Source organism: Schistocerca serialis, chromosome 8, assembly GCF_023864345.2.
Source record: "Schistocerca serialis cubense isolate TAMUIC-IGC-003099 chromosome 8, iqSchSeri2.2, whole genome shotgun sequence".
In the NCBI taxonomy this organism is placed as follows: Eukaryota; Metazoa; Arthropoda; class Insecta; order Orthoptera; family Acrididae; genus Schistocerca; species Schistocerca serialis.
Window position 1 is genome coordinate 611134167 of NC_064645.1, and position 20867 is coordinate 611155033.

At 41.4% G+C, this 20867-nt stretch overlaps 1 protein-coding gene across 1 annotated transcript in view; it reads right to left on the reverse strand.

The window, feature by feature from the left end:
- Positions 1-20867, reverse strand: part of LOC126417162 (dynein axonemal heavy chain 2) — a 959377-nt gene that overhangs the window by 417080 nt on the left and 521430 nt on the right. The window contains 4 exon segments of the mRNA XM_050085060.1: positions 550-628; positions 4667-4749; positions 4900-5015; positions 5882-6067. Of these exon segments, the coding sequence (XP_049941017.1) occupies positions 550-628; positions 4667-4749; positions 4900-5015; positions 5882-6067 (464 nt within the window).

The following is a 20867-nucleotide window of genomic DNA, read 5'->3' on the forward strand; positions in this document are numbered from 1 at the left end:
ACGAATATTTGAACTGATTACAATAATAATGTCATCCACAACAAGAAATAATTCTGCTTTTTGTATATTAGATGGAAGGTCATTAATATACGTGAAGAACAATAGTGGACCTAAGGTAGAGCCTTATGCTGTCCCATAAGTGATTTCTCCTGTCAGGAGAATCTCTCTTTTTTAAATTGCTTGAATTATAAGTACAACTTTTTGCATTCTTTTGGTTAGATAAGACATTATTCATTGGTTGGCTATACCACCAATTCCATAAATCCTCATGGAAGCACTCTTAGCTGTATGATGTTAAGCTCAGACATGTGAAATATTCTAATATTGCTTGAGTTTTGTATTAAAAAGTCAGAAAGAAATGTGAGGCAATACTGAATGCAGAAAGTTAAACTTACCATTAATAATGAGAAACAACATTGCTTAAAATGGCATAAAGAAAGGGAGAAATAAATGTGATATGTATACTTCAAATTAGAGAATTTTCATTATATTCTCAAGCTGTGAGCCATATCGTTTCTTCCTTAACTCTGTAATACCAGTGTCATTTACCTCCAACAGGTACATAGATGTCTTTTGTCCTTTTTTCCACTCGGCCCTCAATGGTATCTTGCACATTTTGAGATGTTGTCTGGAAAACAGGAATAATAATAAAAGAAATTAACAATAAAAAGGAATGCAAAATTGTCAGAAAAATTCTAGGTCACAAACATGTAGGTGAACAATACTGATCCAGAAGCAATGAGGAAATCAAACAATACACGAATATCGAAAAACACAAGTTAAGATCCTTCTATGGACACATTAAAAGAGAGAACACAGACAGACTTACAAAACAAACAGTCAATTTTTTGACAACAGGAGCAAAGCCAAAACAGATATAATGAAATGGGCTGGAGAGATCAAAACTGATCTGAAATTGGCAGGAATTACTTCAGAAGATGTTCAAACCTGCAACATCTTCAGATCCAAAAATCAGGACGGCATGTTACCCATGAAGAAAAAGCCATAGAAAAAGTGTGGATCAACATGATCTGAAGAGACAAAGGAAGCTCACAGAAAGAGCATGCAAGAAATTTGGGTACAGCTGAAGTCAAATTCTCATCTATATGTACTTTGTATAGTTTTCATGGCCTTATTCACAAGTAATAATAATATTAATAATTTGAAGCTGACTGACAAAATTATACACATTAAAGATGAATATTTCTGACTGCAAAGAAGTGCAGATGGATAGGTGGAAGAATGGGTAGATGAATTTAAAATTGTTGAAGACTCAACAGCATGGTCCTCAGCACTCTTTCAAAGAATATGGTACTTCTGAATGTGGAGTACTCTGTTAAACAGAAAAGCAAAGGTCACATAATGATAGCCACAGTAACAGGAGAAGTCACAATGCCACACAAAAGTCAACCATTTTCATTTTATTGTTTTGTCATCACCTAAAATGGAGGGTATGTCCCTCAGTAGACCAAAGGATTCCCTCCTATCAGCACACAAAACAGGGGACATGCACTCCACTATAAAAAAGTTACTCTTTGGAGAATTTAAAGCCATTCTTCATACAATTGTTATCATTTGCTATAAAGAAGTGTATCATCTACCATTCCTTACACAGAAACTGTACTAAGCACAAATGTAAATAAATATATTGGAGTGTATTGTTATTCAATATTGATGCTGGCATGTAGTGTGGTCTGACAAGCAGTGATTTTACTTGTTTCACGTGATGTAAAGTGTAAATTACATTGGTGGTCCAATGGATTTGTGGAGTCTATAATTATGTCTGCACACTACATGCCAACATCAAACATCTTTCAGTTTACATCAGAAAATAATTATTTTAGTAAGTTATTTCTGTGTTCCTTAAATCAAAAAGATATGTAATAATGAAGGACAAGTGAAGCTACAGGACCTATCTTTATGAATTACATATGATTATAGGTTGGCTATTTACAGATGAGTGCATGCAATAGTGAGAAATCTTTAGAGCACTTAAGTACACCAGGCAGAAAATTAGTAACTCCCAGAAGAACTCACACTAACTTAGTGGAACGACACCTTCAGCCTCGATAATGATCACAATCTCACAAGAAAAAGGTACATAAGTTTCTTCAGGTATGATGTACCCAGCTGGAGCTCCTCATTGATGATTAGATCCCTTAGAGTTACTGCAGTTTGGGGATGTGGATTAGGGTGTTTCATCCAATGTTCCAAATGAGCTCACACATTTTCAATGGGATTAATACTGGGTGATTTAGCGGGCCAACTCAGGTGTGATACAGTGTCTGAATGTTCATCAAACCGTGACTGTAAGTTTGCAGTGCTGTGAATGTGGCTGTTGTCATCTCAGAATATAACATATCTGCCGCATAATCAACACGAACATGTAGAAGAAATGGCAAGATGTGCTCACCAAGAATGTTTACAGTAACCTGAATGAGTGGTCCAGGGTCCTGGTGAACAAACACTCCCAAAATCTCAGAAAATCACCTGTGGACATAATTACATACAAGTACAATTCATTGACTTACCAATGTATTTCATACTTTACATCACTTCAAAAGAAATAAAACCACCAGTCGTCAGACCACACCACATGCCTTCAATCAACTACTGACCATTTTTGGTGTTGTTTGGCCCATTTTGACCATGCAGCTTTACACTCTGCTCTGAGTATTGATATTTTGTGAGATAAGTAACTTCAAATGTCCAGTGCACATAATTCCCTTCACAATGAGTGTTCAGAACTAGTTTATATGGGCTGCATTCACTGACATCACCAATTCCTGTAGTTGAAACCAACCATCATTGACAAGTAGTGGCACTTGTCTCCTGTCCCTGATGGTTAGCACCTTTTTACAATCACTGTTCACCACATTATAAGCTAAAAGAGATACATTACTCCTCATAAACATATTGGACCATCCACATTACTACACCAACAAGTTGGGCAACTTCACTGATGGTGTGGTAATGGGCACATCCAAACATGATAGTTGCTTTGTACCATTTTGTTGCATCTCCACAATGACCGATCCCACTGTGCTGATTTCATACAACAGACTGATACATACACACCATTTCACTGCCACGACTTACGTCAGCTGTGGTGGTTCACATAACAGCCTGGTACCATCTTTCATTTTTATGCAAAAACTGCATGACTGCACAAATAAAATCCCAAGAAAAAAAGCGGCTTTGTTATTTGTCAAACGTCCTGTCTTATTGAATGAATAACAGATAACCCTGAAGGAATATAATCATAATATTAGGATAAAAAGATATATTTCAAACACACACTGAAACATGATAAAGTGAATTGAAAACGTGGCTGCCATGGCAGCACTTCAACAAAGATTAAAAGAAAGTTTAAGAGCAATTATGAAATTAAAACTAAAATAAAAATAAAATAAAAAAGAAATAGTTACATAGTGCATCAGGTCATTGATAAGTACCTCAACAGAGAACTATGAACAAATGATGTATAATATTTTACAACAATTATTCCTTTACAATTGCAAATATTATGTATCAAAAGTTTTGCTAAATGTTAATATGTAACAACAATTTTAGAGTTAGAAAATAAAAAATAACCCACTGAAGATAGCACAAAATGTGCTGAAACATGTCTGGGTGAAACAAAACAGAAAAAAAAGTGTCTTGCATAAGGTGGAATTCCTCTTCCCATTTTGTAGCAAGCCAGACATAACAAGAAGAACTGCAACACCACAAGATTATCAAAGGACCCCAATCAACTTTGAGAACTATGCTGGAAATTGCGAGCTCTACTTGCATCCTATGGGCAAGGCCAGCAGTCTTCACCACTTTCGCTAGTCACCTGTACAAACTGAGGATTGCCTCAGAACCCATGCAACGCAAGGCTGCCTCTGTATCTTGGATGAGGCCCCCCGGCAGACATAATGAGTGAACATTCTGTATGTGTGTGTTTTTTTAAGAAGGCTTTGCCCAAAAGCTAAATGTGGAACAGTCTTCTCATTGTGCCTGTCTGCAACTCAACATATCATCTATACAGTGAGTAGCAACCCATGCTTTTCATAATATTGTCAATTTTCCAACCCAGAGTTTCCCTTGGTTAATGAAAAGGATTGTCACACAGGAAAAGATATGACAAACAACTGATTTCAGAACACATTTAACCAAAACAACCTGATTCGGAAAATACGATTTGATGATAGCTGTATAAACTGAACATACCTGGCAGGGTAGAAATATCCAAACTTGTGATTACAATCAAAAAGATGTTTCTATGGGACAAATAGTGTTATAAGGATAAGACATTTGATAATGATGAGTGGAAAACTATAAGGCTGATTTATGAGGTCCCATAAAGAGTAACATTTATCAAGAATAAAAGAACTAAATTGACAATGTTTCTTCTGGTTAGACATGATTTGACAAACAAGTAGATGAATTTCACCTATTATTTGGCTCATGAAACCAGAAATTCTGAACTGTGTCAATGCAAACTCATGCCCTATAATCCCTGATGGAACTAAATTTTCACCGAGAAATAAGCAGTATAAAATGTTGCTGGAAACTTTTCAACAATAATTATATGAATACATTCTCTATAAATTACAGCTGTACATCAGTAATACATAAAAAAAAGTTTCTAACAATATATTAACAAATATTTTGTTCATACCTGTGCTGACATGTTCAGTACAAGCAAGGAAAATTTCAAACGATCCAATGAATCAAGGACAGTTTGTGCAGTAGATGTTTTTCCTAAACAGAAAAGAAGGAATAAACAACATAACATTTATTTATCAACATATTAAAAATTATTATACTTCCCATAAAAGGTCCGTTAAGAGAATGGTATTTAGTTTAACATAATGTTATTTTATGTCCAAATCAAATACAAAGTGGTATTACCTGTTCCTACAGGTCCAACAAGGAGTCCAGGATAACTGTTTGAAAGGAGTACTGAAACAAGAAACTGATAACGTACAGTATCAACTGTTGGAACAATGATCTTGAAGAACGGTAATCTGAAAAAGAATTACTTTAAATAGCAAGAGAAAGAGTCATCAACACTTAAACCAAAGTTCATGTTCCTAATTTAAAGGTATATAATTTTGTAACTGAGAAATTAAATTTAGAAATAAAAGCTATGGTAATTGAAAAATATGGTGTGCTCTAATGGCATTGTGTATTAGTAAAATACAGAAATAATTTTTGTATTCTTTTCTGAGTTTCAGTTTTTTCTTTAAGTTGAGTGTTATTATTTTATAGATAACTCTGTTGATGACTGAAGAATCTGTGACATCACTTTTACTTGAGAATATGTGCTTCGGTTACAGTCTTTTAGTGTTTAAAGTGTACTGTAAATTACTTGCTGTATGATAAATTATTCACTGGAGACCGTGGGACATTCTTTTTTCAACACACTCGGCTGTGTATGTTGAACATGTGTGAGTTGCTTCACTGTGATGTAATATGCAAAAGGAAATCAACAACATTTTCATATGCATGTTTGTGATGTGTTGGCATTCCATTGAAGATTCTTACATAAAAACTGAAGCCCTCATGATTAAGTTGTGACATTGGAATACACACTGGCACAGCAAAAATACTATAAAAGACATTAGATAGATTTTATTATAAAATTTACCATTTAGTTCATTACCTTAGTTTGCCAAGGCTAGTTACTATGGCTACAATGAAAAAAGAAAAATACAACTTCTTGTTACTTTAATACTAACCACAAATGCCACCTCAAAGCAGTTTTAACAGTAATGACAATGGAAATAGTGATTCTAATGTAAAGTGAATATTTTGACAAATTATTTGTCTCAGAAGGGAACTGTTATCATCTTATCTCATGTAAACCAACAAAGTATTAGCTGCATCTTACTCTTTATCAAATTTCCAATTTCCTGTGAGCATAACTTCCCAGCAGGCAAAGTTGCGAGATCTTACATCCACATAATATTCATAAATAGTATCCTTCAAGGGAAAGCATCCTTCCATACCACGAATAAGAGTGTCAAGTTTTTTACGACCCTCTTCATCCACTGAAGCACAGAGAGACCATATCATGCTGAAACAGTTAAACTAATTTTTAGATGCTGCTTGAGCATTCAAAATGTATTAATATATTTAACATAAATAAATCAATCTTTTCTGGTGTTGTTTAAGTTAGAGCATATGATGGTGTGGTCATTAATGGCCTTGCAGGAGTAAGACACATAGAAAATAAACTAGGTTCTACAATTATTTTATCAAAACAAAAAACAGTGATAGAAAGATAAGTGTGACTCAAACAACAATGAGTCTGTGGAAATTAGAATGTGTGTCAACAACTTCTATAGAGATGCATACATGGACAAAGGTACTTTACACCAAGACACTGCATAGAAGTATGTTCTGTATTTCCATGTGGAATAATCAGGTCTACTGCCGGATGTTTGTGTCGCTTTAGCACAATATTTCGGCCACGTAACTCGTTGCCTTCTTCAGGTGCTACCTAAGACTGCCGTATTGGAGGATCTTGTCCAGTATCTATGCCCAGAGAGTGCTGGGTGCTCTCTCTACCGTCTGCGCCCACCTGGCGCTGCCTGTAAGGTGTTGCCTCTTCCCCGGTGCTCCCTTGGACGTCCGCGCCCGACTTGGTCGCCATCTGTGGCAGCTGTCTGAGGCCCGTCCTGTGTCGGGCGTTCTGTTTGTGGTCCGTGCCAGCCTGGTGCTGCTCCTGAGGTTTTGGCCCTGCCCTGGTGCTCCCACAGATGTCCGCGCCCACCTCATTCACCATCTGCAGTTGTGGCAGCTGTCTGAGGCCCGTCTCGCTTCGGGTGATCCATTCGTGGTCTGTGCCCGCCTGGCACTGCTTGTAAGCTGTTGTCTCTTCCCTGGAGCTCCCTCACACGTCTGCACCCAACTTGGTCTCCATCTGTGGCAGCTCTCTGAGGCCTGTCATTTGTCGGGTGTTCCGTTCGCGGTCCGTGCCTGCCTGGCGCTGCTCCTGAGGTATTGGCACTTCCCTGGTGCTCTGACATTCATCCGCACTCAGCTTGTCCATCATCTGCGGTCATGGCAGCTGTCAGAGTCCTGTCCTGCGTCGCGAGTTGCGTTCGCGGTCCGCGCCCACCTGGCGCTTCTCCTGCGGTGTTAGTTCTTCTTGAGGAGTTTCTTGGTTCCTTTCATTGGGCCCTGACAAGCTGCAGAGCCGGACTCCATGCTGAGCTGAGCTGGTTACCGCTGTCTCGGTTTATTAGGTTGTCTGTGACCTTGATCTCGATGGCCTCCTTTATGACACTGTCCCAAAATCTTGGAGTCTGTGTCACAATTTTGGTGTTGTTGTAGTCCATTGAATGACCGAGCTCCAGACAGTGCTCCGCTATGGCAGATTTGGTTGCCTGTCCGAGTCTGGTGTGCCTCTGGCGTTCTTTGCACCTGACGTCCACTGTCCTGATTGTCTGGCCAATGTATGATTTTCCACACTGGCACGGGATGTTGTAAATGCCTGGTTTACGTAGCCCCAGGTCATCCTTCACACTCCCTAGCATTGTCCCAATTTTGGAGAGTGGACAGAAGATACTCTTTATATCATATTTCGAAAGAATTCTGCTGATCTTTGCAGAAATAGGTCCAGCATATGGCAGGTATGCCACCTTCTTCGCCTCCTCTGGCTCCTCTTCTGTACCCTGTGGTTGGCTGGCAGCACGAAGTGCCCTTTGGACGTCTGTGGAGGAGTATACATTTCTGCTGAACACCAGCTGTAGATGTTCTATCTCTGTGGCCACACTTTCCGTATCCGACAGAGCCCGAGCCCTGTGAACTAATGTTTTCAAGACTCCATTCTTCTGTGCCGGGTGGTGGCAGCTACTGGCTTGAAGGTATAAGTCAGTGTGGGTACACTTACAATACACACTGTGCATCAAGTCGGGTGCGGACGTCCGAGGGAGCTCCAGGGAAGAGACAACACCTTACAAGCAGCACTAGGCAGGCGCGGACTGCAAATGGTGTGCCCGACGCGAGACGGGCCTCAGACAGCTGCCACAACTGCAGATGGTGGACGGGGCGGTCGCGGACGTCCGTGGGAGCACCAGGAAAGTGCCAACACCTCAGGAGCAGCATCAAGCGAGCGCAGACCACGAAGGGAACAGCAAACATGAGTCCGGCCCCAGACAGCAACCACGACCACAGATGGTGGACGAGCGGGGCTCAGATGTCCGTGGGACCACCAGGGCAGGGCCAAAACCTCAGGAGCAGCACCAGGCAGGTGCGGACCATGAACGGAATGCCCGACACAGGACGGGCCTCAGACAGCTGCCACAGATGGCGACCAAGTCAGGCGCGGACGTCCGAGGGAGCATAGGGGAATAGACAACACATTACAGGCAGCGCCAGGTGGGTGCGGACGGCAGAGAGAGCACCCAGCGCCCTCTGGGCTTAAGTACTGGACAAGATCCTCCAATACGGCAGTCTCAGGTAGCACCTGAAGAAGGCAACGAGTTACGTGGCTGAAATATTGTTCCAGAGCTACACAAACATCCGGCAGTAGACCCAATTATTCCACATGTCAAGATCTCTCCGGGAAAGCCTGAAGAGTTACATGTTCTGTATTGTTAACTATGATGGAAACAAAGATATTGCCAATGACATTTCATCTTTGGCACCAATGTAATCTCTTTGTCTCACAGCGAAATACCACATTATTAACAACTGTTAGATACCACTACTTCTTTCACAAGCAGCTGCTTTTCTGACACTGAGAGAAGCTCAAATTTTTATAGAGCCAAGAACACTTAATATAACAAATCCATCACAAAAGAATTTGTAACTATAAATCTCTTAAATACTGTAAAGGATTGCTTAAAAACACAAAGTAATGGTAGATAAAAATTGGATTTCGTTAAAACTAAATATCTTTCTCATTCCTCAAGACACTTCATTTATGATTGTTGTTGCTGAAAGTATGCCCAAGATATATGATGGTGGCGGGATGTGGGGGTGATAGGAGGGAAGGGGAGGGAGACAGTAAAGTGCTACTTGTGGGAGCATACAGATACAAAGTGAGGAGAGTGTAAAAAAGCAGCTAGGTACGGTTGGGAGGATAGATGGATTGGGGGAGGGGAGTGGCAGGGGTGAAGAAGGAGGTGGCAGAAACATGGAGAAGTAAAAGATTGGTGCACTGGTGGAACAGATGACTGTGAAATGCTGGAGTGGGAACAGGGAAGAGGATAGGTGTGTGAAGGATAGTGACCACACAAGGTTGAGGTCTGGGGGGTTACAGGAATGTAAGGTATTTTGCAGGGAGAGTTCCCACCAGCACAATTCAGAAAAGTTGGTGTTGGTAAGAAGGATCCAGGTGGCACAGGATGTGAAGCAGTTGCTCAAGTGAAGAACAATGTGTTAGGCAGCGTGCACAGCAACTGTGTGGTCTGGCTGTTTCTTGGCCACAGTTTGTCAGTGAACGTTCCTGCAGCCAAACAGTTTGTTGGTTGTCATGCCCGCATAGAACACAGTACAGTGGTTGCAGCTTACCTAGTAGATAACATGACTGGTTTCACAGCTAACCCTGCCTTTAATGGAGTAGCTGACACTTGTGACCAGACTGGAGTAGGTGGTTGTGGGACAATGAATGGGACAGATCTTGCATCTATGTCTATTATGGGGATATGAGCTATGAGGCAAGGGACTGGGAGCAGGTAAGGAGTCAGGATGGACAATGATATAGTGTAGGTTCGGTGGACAATGGAATACAACTGTAAGAGGGTTGGGAAGGATAGTGGGTAAGACATTCCCCATTAGACTGGAGTAGATGGTTGTGGGACAATGTATGGGACAGATCTTGCATCTATGTCTATTAAAGGAATATGAGCCATGAGGCAAGGGACTGGGAGCAGGTATGAAGCCAGGATGGACAAGGATATAGTGTAGGTTCAGCAGACAGTGGAATACAACTGTAAGAGGGGTGGAGGATAGTGAGTAAGACATTCCCCTTTCACGGCATGATGAGAGGTATCTGAAACCCTGACAGAGAATGTGATTCAGTTGCCCCTGTCCTGGGTGGTACTGAGTCATGAAGGCAGTGGTCCTCTGTGACTGGACAGAGAGACTTCAGGAAACTGGCTGACTGGAGAGATAAGGCACAGGAGATCTGTTTCCATACATGGTTTGGAGAGTAATTTTGGCCTATGAAGGCCTCAGTGTGACTGTTGGCGTATTTTTAGAGGGACTGCTTGTGACTGGAGGTGAGATGGCCACTGGTGGCTACGCTGTATGGAATTGACTTCTTGGTATTGAATGGGTGGTAGCCGTCAAAGTGGAGGTATTGCTGGTGGTTGGTAGGTTTGATATGGGTGGAGGTACTGATGTAGCCATGGTCAACTTTATTAAGAGCGGCTTGTTGGGTTGAGGAGGACCAGGTGAAACAAATGGGGGAGAAGGTTTGAGGTTCTGGAGGAATGTGGATAGGATGTCCTCACCCTCGATCCATAACACAAATATGTCATCAATGAATCTGAAAGAAGTGAGCAGTTTGGGATTCTGGATGGTTAGGAAGGATTCCTCTAGATGGCCCATGAATTGATTAGCATAGGATGGTGCCATTTGGGTGCCCATCCCTGTACCATGGATTTGTTTGTAAGTGAGGCCTTCAAAGTTGATGTAATTATGGGTGAGGATATTTTTGATCACGGTGACCAGAAGGAGGTTCTAGGATGGAATCCACTGTGCACTAGGTAAGATATTGTTCAATAATGGCAAGGCCATTGGCATTAGGGATGTTAGTGCTAGGGGAAGTGGCATCAATAAAGACTAGTAGGGAACCATGTGGTAAAGGAACAGGAACTGTGGAGAGTTGGTGGAGGAAATGGTTGATGTCTTTTACATAGGGAGGGAGGTTTCAGGTAATAGGCTGAAGGTGTTGGTCTATGAGATCAGAGATTCTTTCAGTGGGAGCACAGTAACCAGCCAGAATGGGGTGTCCTGGGTGGTAGGGTTTACCGACTTAAGGAAGCACATAGAAAGTACGAAGGCAGGAGTGCGGGAAGTGGTAGGGGTGAGGTGAGGCACAGCCTCCTAGGAGAGGTTCTGGGATGAGCTTAAGGCTCTGAAGAGAGACTGTTGATTTCTGGAATGGGTCACTGTGGCAGAATTTGTAGACAGACAAATCTGACGGCTGATGCAGTCCTTCCATCAGGTAAGTCTTTTGGTTCAAAACCACAGTGGGGGAGCCTTTGCAGCAGACAGGATTCTGAGATCAGGATCATATTTTAGGTGATGGATCGCAGTGCTTTCTGCAGATGCAAGGTTAGCTTTCATGTTGAGGGATTTGGAGAATGATATGAGGCAAGGTTCAAGGTAAAGAAATTCTGAAAAGTTAACAGTAAGTGATTTGGGGGCAGTGGGTATGGATCATCAGTGGATGGAGGAGTGAAGTGAATCAGATACGGTTCAGTTTTGGTTTTGGGTTGAGTCTCATTAGTATGGTTGGTGGCAAAAAAGTGTTTCCCCTGTAAGGACCAACCAGGAGGAGGAGAGAAGGTCTTTAACAAGTTAAGCATGGTTGGATTTTGGAGTGGGGCAAAGGGTAAGGACTTTGGACAGGGCTGTTACTTCAGTGGGACTAAGGCTTTTCGAAGAAAGGTGCATGACTGTGTTGGCTCTGTATTCTGTATGGTGCTGGGAGGGAGCTTTTGAGGGTGTGGTAAATGTAGGTCTGCGAGTTAGGGTTTGTCAGATATGTGGGGATGTGGGAGGAGTTTGGAGACTGATGTAAAGTTAGTGAATAGTGGTAGTCCAAGCGGGAATAAGAAGTGAACATATTGGACAGTTTTTTCGACTTGGTATTGAGCATGTTGCTCCAGTTCCTGGAGTGCAACAGCTTCAGTGCGAGAGATGGGATACAGGAATGTGGAACTGCACAGTAGGAGAGTTCTACAGATGGAGAGGAGATATTGTAGGGTGGTCTGGGCCTGATTTATATGATTTTGCATGGCTAGCTTGTGAGAGTTAAGCACTGGTGGACTCTGAACAGATGGAGATCGTTGTGGAAGGAGGGAATGTAGCCGGTGGTGGGTAATTTGTTGGTAAGGCCATTTTGGAGGATTGCAAGAGCCAAGCAACAATGCAGGAACAGTATGTGGGACTGAATTCTGACTAAGGATAAGGATAATTTTCTGTATTGGCGCAGATGGAAGGAGCGAGCATCCATGTTGGAGGAAAAAAAAAAACACATAAAATTATGTAAATAACTTAGAAACATGTGCACAAAATGCTCAAAAATACACCAAAATATGTAGAAAAAATCACAATAAGTTATCCAGAGGAATCCTTCCTAACCATGGTTCACATTCATTGATGACATCTTCGTGATCTGGATCAAGGGTGAGGACACCCTATCCATATACCTCCAGAATCTCATCACCTTTCACTCATCAACCAAAAAAGCCACATTCCTCAAAGTTGACCTCCACCTCAAAGATGGTGATATCAATACCTCTATCCATATAAAACCTACCAATCATCTGCAATACCACCATTTCGACAGCTGCCACCCATACCATACCAAGACGTCCCTTCCGTACAGTCTAGCCACCCTCTCAAAATATACCAAGGGTCTCACTGAGGCCTTCACAGACCAAAATTACCCTCCCAACCTTGTACAGACACAGATCTCCCATGTCTTAACTCTTGAGTTACCCAACTTCACCCAAAGTCCCACTGTCTAGCCACAGAGAATTTTCCTCATGACTCAGTATCACCCATGACTGGAGCAACTGAATCACATTCTCCACCAGGGTTCAACTACCACTCAATGTACACTGAAATGTCCTACCCACTATCTTTCGCACCACTCGTACTTTGGTATTTCACCACCCACTAAACCTATACAATATCCTCACCCATCCTTACTCCAGCCCTTACTCCCACCTCTAGATGTGAGACCTGTCCAAGACCTGTCCCGCACATTATTTCACCACCACCTACTCCAGTCCAGTCACAAGCATCACCTGTCCCATCAAAGGTAGTGCTACCTGTGAAACCAGTTATATGATCTACACGCCAAGCTGCAACCACTGCACTGTATTCTATGTTGGCGTGACAGCCAACAACCTGCCTATCCGCATTAATGGCCACTGACAAACTGGGGCCAAGAAACAGCTGGACCATCCAGTTGTTGAGCACGCTGCGCAACACAACATTTTTCACTTCAATGACTGCTTCACAGCCTATTCCATCTGGATCCTTCCTACCAACACCAGCTTTTTGGAACTGCATAGGTAGTAACTCTCCCTGCAATATATCCCACATTCGACGACCCTCCAGGCCTCAACCTTTGTTAGTCACTATCCTTCGCCCACCTATCACCCTCCCTGTTCTCACTCAAGCACTACACAGCCTCATACTCCACCAACACACCCACAGTCTTTTACTTCTCTGCTTTTCCACTCCTTTCCCTCCACCCCCTTCCACCCACCCTCTGTCTAACCTCCAGACTGCACCTGACTGCTCTGTCCTCTTCTCACCTCATTGCTGTATGCTCCCACAAGCAGCACTTTACCATCCTCCACCCCTGCTCTGCTATCCCTCCGTCTCTCCACATCAGCCTCCTCTGTACTCCAACACCCATATTCCTTCTCCCATCAGGCACAGTTGCTGCCAGTCTGGCCTCGGCAGTCAGAGACAGTGGTCATGCACGTGCGAGTTGTGTTTGCATGAATGTGTTTGTGTTTTGTCTACTCCATGAAGGCCAAAAGCTTGCTCTTTTAGCTGTCGTTTTGTTGTGCCTGTCTGCAGCTAAACATCTCCACTACATCGTAAATAGCAATCTATCCTTTTCATAATATTGTCATGGAAAATGTTAATCTAATTTCATCTTCTTGACCTCAATATTTCCTTCAGTATAGCAACATCCTGACTCTGATCTTTCAGGGAGAAAAATGAGAAAGCATAATGAATTTAGAAGTAGGGGCGTCATCATGGTCCCAATGTCAGACAGAAGATGAGAAGCTGTGTGCAGCAATTTGTAATGAGATGGGAATAAACATTGTAACATTAATTCTGGAAATTACTAATGTGGTATCATCTGAAGACTGAGGTTCCAATGCAAGGGTGGTACCTGAGAATGTAAACACAAGAGAAGATATTCACTGCAAGCCTCAGTGACGAATGACTGATGCCAGCGTAGCCACACCCAGAAACGTTCCACTATGCTGCTGCTACCCCTCATCTTCTTAAGACCCAGCACACTACCACTCAGCCCAGTCCACAATCACTGTCTAAAATGACAGTATCGTCTTTTAGCAGGCCAGATGTGTGATCAATGTATTAGGCAGAACTCTATGTGAAAGCTATTCCTAGATGTATGCAGGCTGAGAGACTTGTATTTTGTCTGTATAAAGTGATATGTTAAAGTTCAGAGACAGTAGTAAATACTCAAAACATCCCTATGGAAATGGATTGCACAAAGTTAAGTAATTCTTCTTTTCTATGTTATAATAAAGTGAACTAATATTGTATGTGTTTTAGTATCCACTTGGTCTCCTCCCAGAGCAAAGTAAGGAACTCATCATTGTACCAACAACTCTGTTTTCACCGGTACAACACACGGCAATGATGCTTATAATTTCTAAAGACTTAGCTTGCCTACCTACAAAGTGTTGATGTGTGCCCATTGTTCCCATGTTTTAACCTGGGTTTCCCTTTTCAGTCCTTCTTTGCATTATATCAATTGTTTAATTATGTCTCTAAACAAATCAAATGCCTGCTGCTCATGTTCAACAGATGACAACAGTCCTCTCACAGCAAGCAGTGCTGCCACTAGTTGCTACACTTGTGTTTCAAACATTCAATAGTGTGGAAGAGTAATGGTCAGAATATTGAGTGCAGTTGGAGGCCAACTTCACTACACATAGCATTACAGATATGGTATGCAATGCATTTTTTTTGTTTTTCTTTCCACTGTCCGAGCCTACACGTATCGTCTGTGTTTAAAACAGTATCCCTCTCTCATCCAGAGGCTACTAGTTACAAGGAACTAGTTCAGCTGCTGAATGAAGATTATGACAATCAGGTGGATGTCACAGAAGCAAGGGTTAAATTTTTTTGATTCAAGCAGCAGAGGGCATAATCTTTGAAACAGCACATTGCCGAACTCAGGGGGCTAGTAAGACATTGTAGGTTTAAGTATTCTTGTGGACCCAGTTACAGTGACGTCATGGTACACAATGTGATCATGCAGAATGTGGTAGACACATGTATTCCCACAGCTATTCTCAAAATGCCTGATCCTGACCTGAAAACAGTTCTGTTTGTGGTTCCATGTATTTCTATTGTTCAAAGTGCACATCACGGTCAGTGTAAAATTATTGCCTGTGTTAAAATGATCAAAAACAGGGCTCAGACAGACAGTAAACAAAGAGGTAAAAACTTTCAGTTTTGTACTACAGAATAAAAGAGCAATTCTTGCCCTCAGTCCTTTTTGAATCATGACCAAAAAGCTTGTGCTTGCCGTGATGCAAAAAGTTTCTAGTGTGGAAAGCAAGATCATATTCAAGAGTGTGTCTACAAGGCAATCTAGACTCAGGCAACTGCAGACACCAAAAGGGTGCATGGCTTTAGCTTAGCCATCAACAAGTGAATTCTGAAATGGTGAGGCCATTAAAACCAGTGACCCAGCACATCAAGCATGGTGATGTATTACATTCTGGACCCACTTAATAATACACAGTAAAGTGTGTGATGGGGCATGCTTTGACTTGTAGATTTTGCTCTGGTTGTTTGCGTATAATTTGCAAAATATACTGGAGAATAGCAGTGGGAAAGTTGAATGTAAATTGTTAGGTAGTAATGTCTGAAAAGGGGAATGGTCCGTTTTTTTTCTGGTAGGTGTATAAGTGGCAGAGCCATATAGGATTTGGTTCAATTATTGTTTTATTCTTTTTGAGTATAAAAAGTAGGTTGGAAATGTTGGAGAATTACAGGGATTATCAGAGTTTTTCTATGACTCAACACCACTTCAACTTGTGTAATAATTCAGAAGAATAAATAACCAGTGGTCCAGTATTCTGTGTTAATTACTGTATTTCAAAAAAATATTTAAATTGGAAAAATAATTAAGAAGCATCATTAATACACAGCAGTCAGATGCACATCTGCAGTGAAATAATAAAAGTTATGAAACTTCCTGGCAGTCTAAAACTGTATGCCAGCCCGGGACTCAAACCTAGGACCTTTGCCTTTCATAGGCAAGCACTCACAACTACTGAACACTATTCTACAAGTGTGCTGTTGCAGATAATGAGATATTGGTCTGTGATAAACAATTTATATGATTGTGTTCTCACAAGCACTAAAGCTTTCACAGATGGGCTTATTTTTTTGTTTTTGTACTGAGACTGTGAGCAGACAATTTGTGCATTGTAGTGAACTTCAGTGAGCTAACTTTTAAAGTGTGTTACATTCCAACAGTTTACTGTTAACAGTCAAGGAAATATAAAGGATACAGTGGATTAAAACATGCATGCTACTGACCAAAATCTGTTGGCTTATTTGAGTGTCTGATAATAATCAAAATGGAAAGAAATGTGATATGTTTATGCAAATCATTGAAAAGTTGAAAAAGTTAAAACAACCTCAAAATGGTACAAAGACTGAACTAAAGCATGAGTCAGCTGTATTAAAATGGAAGGTACAGAAATTGTCCTCAGTAAAGGAACAAAAGACGTTGGCACATTTTAGAGTGGATGTTGAGGGCCGTATAGGAATAGTGAAGTGTCTATATATAAATATGAATCACATATAGAATTTTTTAGTAGAGTTGAGACAGGGCAGATTCATCAAAGATGTGGCCGGAGTGAAGCAGTGTGGAGATTAGAATTCTTTCTTGATTAAACTGGTAACAAAAGACGTAGACAACATTAACGAAAAGAACAACACATTATAAAACACGTCAATCATTTTGAAGGTAGTGTGGATGGCAAAATTCACCTTCCCAAATTTATTTTCCTTTGGCGTACAGAATATTAGCACTTAGCACATCAGAATTCAGGAATAATGGAAGGCTTGCACAGTATGCAAAATTTGAAGAAATACACACACCTCCAGAACAAAGATATTATAGAAAAAAACAATTTCACTTCCACAAAAAGAAGTGGTTAGAGTAACTTCACATGTAGACTCTGAAAATGAAGGTATGGATAAACCAGAAACTATTATGGATCAGCAATGCTTGGAGCTTGGAGTAACGCAGGAATAAATAACAGATAGCAGTACTATACAGCAAGATTGAATGTCCAAACTAGTTGAGGTACTGTTCAGTCAAGAACAAGAAATTAATCACTAAGAAAAGAATAGATAATGTAATAAAACTTACTAATGAAAGGTTTACTGATAAACAGTGGGAAATATTTTTATTGCATTACAAGGAGCCAATCAGATTATCTTCACCAATAAAGACTTTAAAGTTGTATATACCAAAGTAGTGTGTATTGTCAAGACCAAGACTACTTTGTATTCACCATATCAACTTCCTAGTTTAGGCCATCTACATCCTTGCACACACTACACACTCATTAGCCTCTCATCATAGCTCAACAGTGATGAAGCATCCTGTTCTGCAACATTTGGTCTCTTCCAACTAACAACCCTCTGTTTACGCATACTCAGTCCCAACACAACACATACAACTTCATCCTTAATGAAACATTCCTCTAATCCTACCACACCATCCAAACTTCCACCTGTATCCACCACTATACAGATAAACCCCTTCTCATGGCCAGAAGTAGAGGTGCAATCGATCATCAAAAGTACATCCCTATTGGCCACAATCCTTATACAATATTCCCATCAAACACATTACCTTTATCCTATTCTTCAAAACCTTGACCATTACCTGTACCACAATCTACATCCAACCTAATGGCCCCGTCACCTATGACTTCTCCACCCATAGTGACAGTTCCTTTTCCACCTATGTTCCTGCAGCTTATGCTAACATCATCAGCAGATCCGCTACCCCCAGAATTTATGTCCCAAAACACCACTCCAGCTATTGTCTTAGCATATGTCAACCTTCTTGGATGCCTCATAGCAGCAGTCCTAGATACAACCGGAAATGACCGCTTACCTGTTCTCCTCACTATCCTTTACACACTACCTCATCCCACTGCACCTCCTCGCAATCTCTGTCCAAAAATTATCCAAGACTACTTCCACACCAATTGGAATGCCTACTGTGAATCCATAAATATCCAGACTGGAAGCCACCCACCAATCTTTCAGCAACCTGATGATATACCCCATGCAATGTCCTTCCTGCAGCAGACCTTGTACAATGTTATTGTGCCCCCCCCCCTCCCCCCCATTTCTACCAAGATCACAATCTTCATCGCCCCAGCCTCCCTCCACAAGCTGTATTGCTCCTCTGGAAATCCTGTCTCTTACACCACTCAGTCCTACGAATTCATGACCAGGACACACTCACGTGCCACCAGTAAAGACAGACACACCAGGACACTTATAAATAAAATAAAATAAATAAAAAAATACTGTGACTGGTACCATTCATGAACCAGACTCAATGCTGCTAGACATGCACCAGACTCTATGCTACACTCCCCGTTAACTCTTAAAATGGAAAGAATTCCATCAACTCACTGGCAGACATCCTGCCACTCACTAACTATTCCTCCACTTGACAACCTGAGCAGAGCTAACCACCTGCTTCCTATCTCTATGCACCTTTTTCATTCTTGACTATCCACATGTTCATTATTCCCTATTACCTACAGTCCATGAATGCACAAATACCACAAGTTCAATCCCCAGTTCCCAGCTTCCACTAATTGTACAATATGCTATAAACAGAATAAATTCACCTATCACAGCCCATGACATAAAACAAGTACATCACAAAAAATCCAACACTCCCTCTGGTCACAACCGTATTACCTATCCACTCCTTTCTTGTTACCCTTGCAACCCTTTATAATACAGTCCTTTCAACAGGTTACTAACCTGAACAGCGGAAAACCACCAAAATCCTAATTTATATGAAGCCCCACAAACCCACTATTCATCCTTCATATTACCACTCCATTCACTTCTCCTCATTGCTTAGAAATGTTTTTGAATCCTTCCTATACCAATTCATACATCAACAACTGAACAAACACCACCTCCGTCCTGATAATCTGTGTCACTTTCATCTCAATTAAATCCACTATTTCTGTACCCCTCAAGCTGGAGAAACTCTTTGACTGTGTATGGCGTTTTGGTCTCCTTTTTTATCAAACACCAGAGTTATACTCTTCCAGTTAACGATGAGGGTTGGAACTTTAATAGTGGCAAATATTTATTTACAGCTCGTGCAAAACAGATACATCTTTCAAAGTTTTACTGACCTTCAAAGTAGTCACCAGCATTGTGTATAACCCATTGCTAGCAATGTGGAAGTTATAGGATACTCTTAGCAGTGCCAGCTGTGTTGACAGTTCAAGCTGTGCGGTCTATTGCCTGATGAATTTGCAGCAGTTCTGAAGCGAATGCCGTGAAGTGTTTCCTTCAGTTTAGAAATCGAACTTACGACGGCTTAAGTGGGGGGAGTGCAGTAAGTGGTGTTGCACTTAGCAGCCCCATCAGTCACACACATCAGTAACAGCTTGCACTGTATGTGCTTGAGCACTGTCCTGCAAAATGATGGTCAGGTCCTGCAGAAAGTGTCATCACTTCTGTCTCTATGTTGTTCATTTTTGGAACACAACCTACGACCAGCTTAGAGACAGAAGTGATGACACTTTCTGCAGGACCTGACCATCATTTTGCAGGACAATGCTCAAGCACGTACAGTGCAAGCTGTTACTGATTTGTTAGACAGATGGAGCTGCTAAGTGCTATACCATCTACTGCAGTCCCCTGACTTAAGCCCTCGTGAGCTCAACTCAATTTCTAAACTGCAGGAAACACTTCACGGCATTCGCTTCAGAACTGCTACAAATTCGTCGGACAATAGACCGCGCCTCTCGAACTGTCACTGGCAATGGTTTATACACAATGCTGGTGGCTACTCTGAAGGTCAGTAAAACTTTGAAACACGTATCTATTTTGTTCAAGCTGTAAATAAATAATTGCCAGTATTAAAGTTCCAATCCTCGTATATACACCTTATTCAACCCTCCCTCTCCAATTGCATATATTTTGTCACTATTAGCAATACCAATTCTTGATCCCTCCATCCCAATGCAGGTATTTCCTAAGGCTCCATCCTCTCTCCTCTCCTCTCCTCTGTCTCCTGCATACAGGTGACATACTCAAACCACCTCCACCAGCCACTTCCATCAGTATGCTGATGATCTCGATTTGCTGACCCTGAACCCCACACTCCAAAAATCCCAACAGTCCCTCTAAATCCACTTCAATAAGTTTACTACAAAGTGCAGCCAATGACTCCCTAGGTACAGCCCCACCAAAACCCAAGCAATAATTGTACGAAGAACCACTCCCTGCTCCATGACTTCTACTTCAACATTTACAGCTGTCCTATCCAGTTCACTAATACACTAAAATATCTTGGCATAATATTCAACCAGCTGTTCACATGAAAACCTCACCTACTAACCATTCATCAGAAAGTGCACACTGCAATGAATATACTAAAACTACAAACTGAGCGAACTTGATGATTACATCCCACACTATTCTACATACCTACAAAACTTTGATACAACCCATTCTCTCCTATGCAAATGTTGCACGGATATCCACTCCACCTAACTTCTGTCAACCCCTCCAAATTCTTTAAGGTCATGCACTCTGTCTTCCTTTCTAAACACATTTACCTTCACACACATGGATCCTTCACCATCTCATCAAATTCCCGCCTCTCCTGA